This window comes from Chelonoidis abingdonii, chromosome 2 (genome assembly GCF_003597395.2).
Source record: "Chelonoidis abingdonii isolate Lonesome George chromosome 2, CheloAbing_2.0, whole genome shotgun sequence".
Classification (NCBI taxonomy): Eukaryota; Metazoa; Chordata; order Testudines; family Testudinidae; genus Chelonoidis; species Chelonoidis abingdonii.
The window spans coordinates 225271349-225281836 of record NC_133770.1 but is presented as its reverse complement, the minus strand read 5'-3'; the positions used below and the strand labels follow the sequence as shown (position 1 = coordinate 225281836).

The 10488-nt window shown below is 44.1% G+C and overlaps 1 protein-coding gene across 1 annotated transcript in view; it reads left to right on the top strand.

The window, feature by feature from the left end:
- The window catches only part of LOC116836470 (ethanolaminephosphotransferase 1-like), a gene marked incomplete at its 5' end in the record, with an annotated part of 39849 nt that extends 29662 nt beyond the window's left edge, over window positions 1-10187 (top strand). The window contains one exon of the mRNA XM_075062024.1: window positions 7845-10187. Coding sequence (XP_074918125.1) covers window positions 7845-8003 — 159 coding nt within the window. The remainder of the gene's footprint in view (window positions 1-7844) is intronic.
- Window positions 10188-10488: the final 301 nt, after the last annotated feature.

Here is a 10488-nt window from a genome sequence, read left to right as displayed (position 1 = left end):
AGGTCCCCACGATGCCCATATGTGAGTGATTGTGTCTTTTGGAGTCTCCCGAGTAGCAATGTCCGATCACGAAATGAAAGCGCGTCGGTGGGGTGGATGGCGTCCTATGGCACGCACTTGGAATGTGTGGGTGTATGGGTGGGGGTGGGGGGGGAGAGCCAAACAGCAGACTGTAAATGTCAAGTACGACGGTTGGCTAGAAAGTGTAGATATTTTCGCCATGTGCAGAGGGAAGTAGGCATTGTGAAGAGGCCTTCAATACGGAGGCGAATATCAGACTTCAATCCAAGGACAGAAAGGTTCCAGGGTTACCATGCGACTTCATTATCATAGATGTGAATTCTGAGGTCTAGGATAGTCTGGAGCCGTCGGGCGGTTGGGTTAGGAATAGGGAAGAACCCCTTTACCCTACCTCAATCGTGTTCTGACTCTTGTAAGGGAATTGCACGCGAGAGGAGTCCCTGAGGAGAGACGGGAGTTGAACTAAGTGGAGGTGGCCCCATAACACATGTGGTAGAAGACAGTGGATGAAGTTATATTGGACCCGCAGAGGAAGTATGCGGGGGTAGGCTGGTAACGGTACGGCACCTGGGCGCACCTTCGAAGAATGTCTTTGTCCCTGTAATGATTGCGAGGACCCGATCTTGCCCTTGCAGGGGTCCTGATCGGTCTGCACCAACGCATGCCGTCGCGTTGCCAAGCCCTATCTGTGGCTAGGCACAGAGAGTGTGCGGTGTGGTGGGGACGGAAGGCTGCCGGTAGGTGTTGCGTTCGCACGCCAGAGGAGAGATTCGCGATTGAGCCCTGTTGTCCTTCAGTGTGCCGTTGGGGTTGATTTCACGCCAAAGGCAATTTTACCAAAATTGGTGACTGTGAAAGGCCGGTATTTAAATGATTATGAGTCTCCTTTGTAACGAGCCTGGAGGGACTCTCGCGATTTTCCCTTCTTCAAGGGCGCAGTGAGCCTTGGCGGGAGTCTTGATGAGAGAAGCTCCATAATTTATCATCGCCTTCAGTGTTATACCGGTTACAGGACTAAGCAGGTATTGATTGCCAGCAGGCTATAAGGCCACTTGGAGTACAACTTGTGATGGTAGGGTCATTGCTAGCCCCTACGGATTTCGGGCTGGCGCTGCTGGCCACTCCTTCCTGTTGTAAACCACTGAATGACCATGAAGGGAGGAGGATGGCAAGCAAGTAGTCGAACCCTACAGAGTATCGGCAATGTGGATGGGTCGAATATAAGGTAGGCCCTCTAGTGGGCAACCGTGATAGAATATCCATACGGTTTCCATCTCCGGGACCTCTGTACCTGGAGGTCCACCTAGCGTACCAGTAATGGGATCCTGAGGCCTATCTAGGGTGTTGTGGGCACACCAGCGCAGTCACTGCGCATAAGACTGTCCCTGTGGAAGACAGTGGCGTGACGGTGGCCATGTGAGGTGCTGAAAAATCAATGTACAGAGTCTTGACTCTACCAGGACCTGCCCCAACTTGGCACCTGGGACGTACCGGAAGCGCACTGGTACCTGGAAAGAGATCCGCGCCTCCTACTACAGCGGCGCTGGAGTCGACCAGATCTCGAGGGGCAGTGGCGGTACGCATGTCACAGCGCCTGTAACGGTGAATGGGAGCCAGAACGGTGCGAGGTTATCGGGTTCAGTGAGACGGACACTGACCGTGCGGCGAGTGCGACGATGCCTGAGGATGGGAGCGCCGACGCGATCCAGGAGCTTGCCAGAGACTATTACTGCACCCGGTGCCGGGTTCAGGCCGCATCTACTCTGTACATGCAATGAAACCCTGCTGTTGGGTCCTCCAGTGTAGAGACCAGTAAGCTCGAACCACAGCTGCTTCAGCACTGGTCTACTGTCCACGTGGGATAGTATCGACGGAGCTGACCGCGCCAGTGTCGGCAGTCGTGTGCCGGGCATCTGGCTTAGACAGCCTCTCTGTCCGCAGTGCAGATTGCACGGGGAGCAGTAGGAGCAGGGAGCTCGACCACGGCGGCACCGTGAGCAGCAGGCATGGATTCGACGGCCCCCTTGTGGGACCGAATACGGTTGCGGCCGTCGTCGGTGCTCGGTAGGTGTTGGTGCTAGGCGATCAACTGAGATGCGCTCCTGCATGCGGTGCCGTTGCAGAAGCAGAGGAGCAGGAAAGTCAACCACGGCGGTGCCAGCGGACAGTCAGCACTGGGTCCAACGCCCTTTGTGGGACCGGGATCGACCGTGGACGTTTCGGTGCCGCAGCAGAGTCGGTTGCGGCCATCCGAGTTAGATGAAGCTCTCTTGCGGCGGGCGTAGCATAGAGCAGCAGGAGCAGGAAGGCTCAACCCAGCGCATGCCAGGTAGCAGTCAGGCCACCGGATTCGACAGCCCTTGTGGACCAGGATCGACGGCTTGTCGACGGAGGCCGCGATCCGACTTACGAGCCATTGCTCGGTGCAGGGCACGGAAAGCAGCAGGAGCAGGCAAGCTCAACAACTGGCGCGTGGGGAGCGGCAGCACTGATCGACGCCCCCGGACGAATCAAGGGTGCGGCTCCCTCAGTGTCTCTGCAGTTGTTGGCGCGGGCATTCAACTTAAACGAGCTCTACTTTATGGCTGCGTGCAGTTGGACAGAGCAGCAAGAGCAGGGACTCGAACCACGGCGTTGAGCCGCGGAGCTTCGCACTGCGAGGAGTCGTGGCTTCCTCAACCTCGAGCGATGAGCTGGGTGCCGAGCGAGCGGTGCGGCAACGGCCGGTGCCCGGTTCCCGGGGCTGAGAGCGCTTCTGCGGCTGATAAGCCCGCCATGGTGCAGAGTGGCAGGGAATGAAGTGCCGCTCCGATGTTGATTTCGGCGAAACGCATGCAAATGGTGGCACGTATCTGCGAAATGCATCCCCCCGAGGCACCGCTAAACAGGAGTCGTTGTGGATCTCCTGTCAGCAACGCGGGAGCCGCCAAGCAACGGACAAGACGGTGAGCCAAGGCATGGTCGGCACTGGTTGCAGGGAAGGGCTCTTGCCCCGAACCCCCGCTAACTATCATTAAACTAACTACCTATTAGAAAAAGGTAAAGATTATAACTGTATCACAAAACTCGGACTAGGGAAGCGGGGTCAGCTAAGCGCCGCTCCCTGTTCCAACGACCGAACACGGCGTAGAAGACTGAAGGGCGCGCTGCGGCAGGGGATATATCCGCATCACTAGGGCGCCACTCAGGGCGCCTGCCGACTCACCAAGTTTTGCTTAGGTAAAAGTCTGCAACGACGTTGGCACGCGGCCGCGACACCTAATGGAATGGATATGAGAAATTCACTCGAAGAACTGGGCTTCATGTCTGGCACTAAGTTTTGGGAACATATCAAATCCATATGCCTCAACCTGCAAAAGATATCGTACGACTCCATTAAGTAAATAATACAACTGAATATATAAGAATGAAAAGATTTTTTGAGAATTGTATGAAGTGAACAATTAACTTCATACAGAGACTTGCAAATGCACTGAGATGTTTGACAAACATTATAGCTGTGTACACCTTTTCAGTATAATTGTTTCTTCATAGGTAAATATATTTCAGTTGTTTGACAGGAAGATGCACATTTTACAACATATTTTTAACCATACTTCTGGTATAATTTGCAGTACACAGTTTCACTATAAAAGTGACTATCAATCAGTACTATGCTTATTGTAATAAAGTGCATATGTATTTATTACTACAGTATACATGTTAGTTTGGCATACAGTGCCACCAAATATAATATGTACAGAAACTGAAGTTTCCTGCATTACAGGAGATGTGAAATCCTGTCAGTTCAGGATGGAAGCCGTGAGCGCTCATTAGAGGCCTCTAAACATTTATTTTGTAAAACCAGAAATGGCTATTCATGGATAGTGGTGATGTTCAAATAGCCTTTTAAAAATATGCCTCTGACAGTCACAACTGAATTAGCTCCATCTTGGAGACTGCACTCAGTCATGTGAGGGGGCCTCATTTTTTAAGGGTACAAGCTTCATTGTATGAATTTGTCATACAATTTACATTTCTAAGAGAGCTGAGCATGTTCTTAAGTGAGAAATAAGGATTTCCTGCTAGTGAGGGAAATTGACAGGCAGTAGGCAAATATTAAATAAGCCTCTCAACCAATGAAGAACAATAGAGTGTCAAGATACTTTTAAGGGGCAAACAAGGGGAACCAAAAGTTCCTTGTTATGCTGCAGTTTATTGCAGCTAATCAGTGTAGTATGTATTTCAAGATCCTGTCTTACTGAGATAATTACTGCTGAATTAGAGGGTTACATCAATTAAAATGTGTAAATAAATAGTAATTGAAACCACTAACATTTCAAAAGCAAAAACAAACATCTTTTTTCTCCTCCGCGTTGGTACCTTTTATACATATTCCCTTCGGAGACTAAGTAATGGTTGTCATAGCAATAGAGGTTCATCCTGAGATTCCGACATACTGTGTTTTCATTTTCTGCCCTAAAGACCACAAATTGCAGCCCACTTCTCTACCTGCCAGTATCTTGCACGTCTCGTTCCTTTCACAACATATTTATTTGTCCACTGGACACTTTTGACTTCAAGTCTGCTTTCAACTTGACCTCAAAACCATGCAATGTCAGACTTGGTAGGTAAAGCAAGGGCCTCCTGGGGGAAAGAAAAAAAGAGAAAAGCCTCTAATGGGAAGCTCTAAGAGACAGACAGTTCCCAATGTTTTAGCATCTAACTGGAAAAAACAAGGCTTACAAAAAAAGGTATTTACCAGCAGCTTATCTCCAAGAGACAGCTCTTCCCCCCACACACACTGCCCCTTTGGCAGGGGCAGTAGCCCAGTCTTGGAGCCACTCCATTCACCCCACTTCTCTGCTGGTTTGAAGCACAAAACTTTCTTCCCTCTGTCCTTTGAGGGATCTCAAAGGTATCCTGGGAAATGTTCAGGCAACATTGTTGACAGGTCTGAGCACACAGTCACAGAAGACAAATGTCATACTTCTGTCTGAACTACAGGCATGCTTAGAAACTCCCCTAAGACAGGCAGAGATTTACATTCAGAATAACAGAACACTTCATATTGAGGATTTAGGATGGTGGATGGGAGAGTCTGAGCCCTTCTGCATCTCCTCATGGAGCTGGGTGTGGAGATTGCGACTGCTTGAGGGATTTCAGATTCACTGCTAATAAATGGATGGGTCGGAGGTAAGCATAACTATAGAGACAGTTAACAGGGAGTTCAAAGTGGGAGAAGACTGAGTACATAGACTGAAATATAAGACAACTGGAATACATATATGTTTAAGATCATCATAGCCAAAAAACAGAATTCTTAACAATTTCCCTGCCCCCACAAGCCATTCTTCCTCCTTCCTGTCACAATGGGCACCACCATCCATCCATCCTCACCATTCAGGCTCATAACCAGGGCATCATCTTCAGCTCTGCTTTTTCACTAGAGCCTCAGATCCAGGCTATGTCTAAATCTGGCCAGTTTTTCCTGAACCCAATAATAAATACTAAAACAATGGTATCAATACTAATATAATAGAAAGAGACTCCTGAATAACCTTTGAAAGACAAGTATACGCAGTATGGCCACTAAGGTCCAGATGTGGAATACAAGTCAAATAAAAATACTTGTAGCATTGGAAGAGTGGAAACATTAAGGAAAGAGGAATTGGGTGAGTTCACACATGGGAACGAGGTTAACAGGATGGAATTAAGAAAGAAAATTTTAAACCTATCAAGAAATATTCCTAACACAATTAGCTTGTGGAATGGGAATAGTGGACTCCACCTTTCTGAAGCTAGTTTAAATGGAACCAAAGCACTGAGACTAGATTGTAGCAAACGATTCTGAGGGAAATGGATTAGATCAGCAGAAGGGTCTTAATACCCCACTTCCATTTTTATCTGACAAACTCAGTTCTAACCTTTTTTCTACTGTCATCTGTAGTGACTAGAGTAGTTCAGGTTTAAAATAGTATATTACTTATTGGCCAATATATCTCAGAACTAGTAAATGACCGCAATTACAATTCTTTATGCACAATCTAGTTTGTTGATGCCTTATGTTAATAGAAGTAATTTATTGTGATGGAAACCGGGAATAATGTGAGTAAACATTACAAACACACTGAGAATTTAACAAATCAGTTTTAATGGAAAATCATATTTAATATAATTAACAATACGTATTCCACCTTCTGGATATGTACAGTTGCTCAGCAAAAAGATACTGTGTATGCAATAGGAAGATTACTGTAACTTACTCTCATTGATATACTGCAAAGCACAACACAGCTCCCTAAGTGAATTCTAAAACTGATTGTATTCTAAAAGGGACACTGTCAATTTCAAGAATACATTGTAAGCCAGTAAGTTTACCTGCACTCTTAATAATTTCACCTTAAATTACTGAATGTGAAATAAATTCACATACTTTACTTTTTCCATTTCTTTTAGTTTCCACAGTGAACCAGTGAAGTCAGTGTCACCTTTACTTTCAGAGTCTTAATACTGTAGTGTTTGGATTTCAATCTCTACAGGGGAATAGACTTTTCATTTGATTTTTTTTTTTTAATTTGTGAAAGTATTTCTATTGATTTTAGGATTTACAAACACTAATTTTTACCACATTTCAATTTTGCACTGAACTTAAATTGACAAGGGGTAAAATTTTCCAAAGTGCATAAGTGATTTAGACGACTATTTCATTTTCAAAAATGATTTTGGCTCTTAAGCCCCATTGAGTTTCAGTGAGACTTAAGCCATGTTTACACTACAGCACAGTGCTGCTGTAGTGCCATGGAGTAGATGCTTCCCACATTGATGGCAGGTTTTTTCCTATCATTGTTGGTAATCCACCTCTTTGAGAGGTGGTAGTAGGTTGACTGAAGAATTCTTCTGTTGATTTAGCTGCACCTACGGTGGGGTTAGGGTGACCTAACTACATTACACAGGGCACACATTTTTTCACAGCGTTAAGTGATGTAGCTAGGTCAATCTAATTTTCAAGCCTAGACCAGGCCTGGGGCCAAATTCTTAAAAGTATATAGACACCTAAAGATGTAGAGAGGTGCCTCATGGGATTTTTGAAAAGCATCTACACAGCTAACTCCACTGATTTAACGGGAGTTACGCAACTAGCGGCTTTACAAAATCCCATTAAATCCCATTTGAACCAACTGAATTAGGTGCTTTTGAAAATCCTACTAGGAGTCTGTCTGGATCTTTAGGTGCCTAAATACCTTAAACACTGATCCACAAAAGCCTACATCACCTTTGAAAATGGGACTTAGGTGCTTTTGAAAATGATATCCATGGTTTGGTATTTAGTCATTTCAAGCCGAAAGAAACTTTGGTAAAGGATATGAAAATTCATTTAGTGAAAATACATAGAAGACCAATAATATTACAGTTTCAGGATCTCAATAAAACACTAATACTTTTGATTTATACAGCATTTTATATGTTCAATCATCACTTTGACCATGATCCCTCTATCTCAATCCATTGCTCCAATGATTGATTGATTTAGTATTTACATTTTTGACTTTCTGTGAAAACAAGTGTCAAACCAGCTGTTTTTAAATTCAAAGTGTAACGTCAAAACACTGTCTCTATAAAATATATGTGTTTTAAATTACATGTAATAAAGTGCTGTAAAAATCACAGCCAATAAAGGAGCAAAGACAATCATTTATGGTAAATCTTTGTCTTGGAACTACCCATGTTTCTTAAGCCACACGCTTTTTCAACTTAAAATACTCTAGTAGACAAATTAACACGCTTCCTTTAAATAAATTGCTCCAGTACGCCTTATCTGACTGATCACATTATTCTAACAGTGCAGAGTGATAATTTCCCAGATGGGCTACACCACATCTGAAGCTTTCCACTGGCTCCTGTTTCCATTAGCTCTTGTGGTCTACACAGCAGTAACAGGGTTCCTGGGCAAGACTGAGGAAATGGCATTTACCATATTCACTACGTTAGTGAATCTTTAGTGGCTCGAAATACTGAAGGGACAATGATTACTGTCAGCTAAGCCTATCATAGTCATAATCTTTGTTGATTGGTTTTACATACCAGTTTATATGTGTCCTGCATTTTCCTCAGCCTCTTCCCTAGGGGATTAATCCAATGAAGTCAAAACAGAGTAAAATACAAAACATAATAATAAAAATGGTAATTTTGTTTTGAATGTGCAAAGCAGCATTTCAAACATTTAATCTATGTTGCCCCCTCCACCATCTCCCATGTTAGAGGTACCATGATGTCATTGTGTGTACCTTCTAGGAATATCTTCCAAAAGCTTTCAGATTAGCTGGATTACCATTTGAATTGAATTTTTGGCATTTATCACCATCTGAGTTACTGATTAAATTCATTTTTTTGGAATCAATAGCATTTTGTCCTACTGATGTTGTAGAATAATCCTTAAAACGTGCCTCAATTTGACTAAGAGCAAATTTCCCAAACAGCAAACATTTTGTTTAGAAAATACACAGCTGACATCCTTTTATTGAAGGCCTGCTGCTGTGCGGTATGGGGGAAGCTTTGCCTCCTGCATTGAAAAAAAGTGCCATAATAGATTTAAAAACATATGTCAATCCAGGCCAAAATAGCACAGATTAGATCTGAATTATTTGAGCCAGATTCACTGCTGGCATAAGAGGGCCTAATTCTATTCACTTCTTATGCCAACTGTGAATCTGGTCCCCAATGGCTTAATCTCTCATCAATACACATGAGGAATTTAAAATCAAAACTCACTATCTTTAACGCTCAGAATTCCAAACCTAAACTCCCAATGTGTGGCAGTACAGAGATTTTGAATTCTTGTGCAGGTACAATAATGTTTTCTTATCAAAACACTCAACCCTCTTTATCTTTCGGGGAGACAGTTGAGTAAGGATTTCAACATTTACACCTTTTCGTTGAAGAAACACATTCAAGAATAAACATCTTTGCTGTGACCAGAGCATAAACCTTACCATGGAGCTTCTCATCTGTGTTTCTGTGATAAAAATAGGGGTACTTTGTTGATCAAAATAACCAAAGAGTATAATGGGTTAGATATGCAAACTGCTGAGACAATGAGCTACTCAGCAGGGTTCAGAGAAAGCTAGTCCAGTAATGAAAGTATCGCTCATCATTCTGCTGCCTATCCCACCTATCTGATCTTCTTTCTCTTTGCCCAGAATATCAAGTCTGAACTTCTTGTCCCTACCTTTGAAGCCCTGCACAAATCAGTCCTCGGCTAGACTTCATCACTGAGCTTTTTTAATAGTGCCCTCTCTCCATCCCTTCCATTCACCAATGAAGCCAGTTTTGATGTCCCCTACACTTCTTTCCCTGGCTCATATCTTTGTGCCTGCGTAAGTGATGCCATATTTGTGTGGAACTTCCAATATGCCAGGCACATTCCATTTCCCTCCCAAAGTCTCACTTCTCCGACACTGCCCCCAAATACTAACCCATGCCATTTACCTCAAATTAATCAGCAAAGAGAATCAGATGAAGAAACTGCAAGCAAAACAAGATCCTTTAAATCCCATACTCTTTGGTTTCTCAGGGATCCTTGTCTGAGCTATGTTATTCAGACTGCAAGCTCTGCAGGGCAGAGCTCACCCTTACATTTGTGTCCTATACAGCACAAAGCACATTGCTGGTGCTTACCTAAGTAACAACAAGCAACATACCCCACTCTAAACTGGTTGTTTATGAAAGAAAACTTGTCCACTACAAGGCTTTGAAGATTCCCTGAGGGCTTGTCTACACACGCTGTAGTGCATCTGGTGAAGATGCTCTCTATGCCGACAGGAGACAGGCTATCCCACCAATATAGTGCTGTCCATATGAGGGATATATGTCAGCATAACTTATGTTGCTCGGGGGCGGTTTATTCACACCCCTGAGCAACGTAATAATGCCAACATAAGCTGTAGTGTAGACATAGCCTAATCTTGTTGTGAAGATAGGGTCTGAATGCTAGAGTAACTGGGCAAACAAATTTGCAAAACCAAACAAACAAAGTGAATGGCCAGTTAGATCCTTTGTACGGTTATTTTTTCAGCCTCGGCTATGTATGCAATACATACTAATCAGCTCTTTGCCTGCATTCTTGACTATCTAGGCTAATAAGTCTTCTGGTGCATATAGGAGAGTTCCAAATTCCTGTTGCTATTTAAAATACATTACTCAGGTTATAGGGGAATAAGAATGTGGGGGGGAGTGGAGGAAGGGGGCTACAGAGATTTATTAAAATTACAGTTGTCGTCTTCACTGAAACGTGCTTACTTATTAAATTTATGTCCTTTGGTTTTCTCAACACGTCTCTTGCGGCTTGGGCTCATCTTCCTCTACAAGGCTGTTACTAGCCAACAGAGCTTTCTGACATTGGACAATTGAATATCAATGCTCAATTCCACGATGCACAGAAAAGCACTATACTGACTCTGTCATAAGGGAACCTGTGGGACTTCGCTG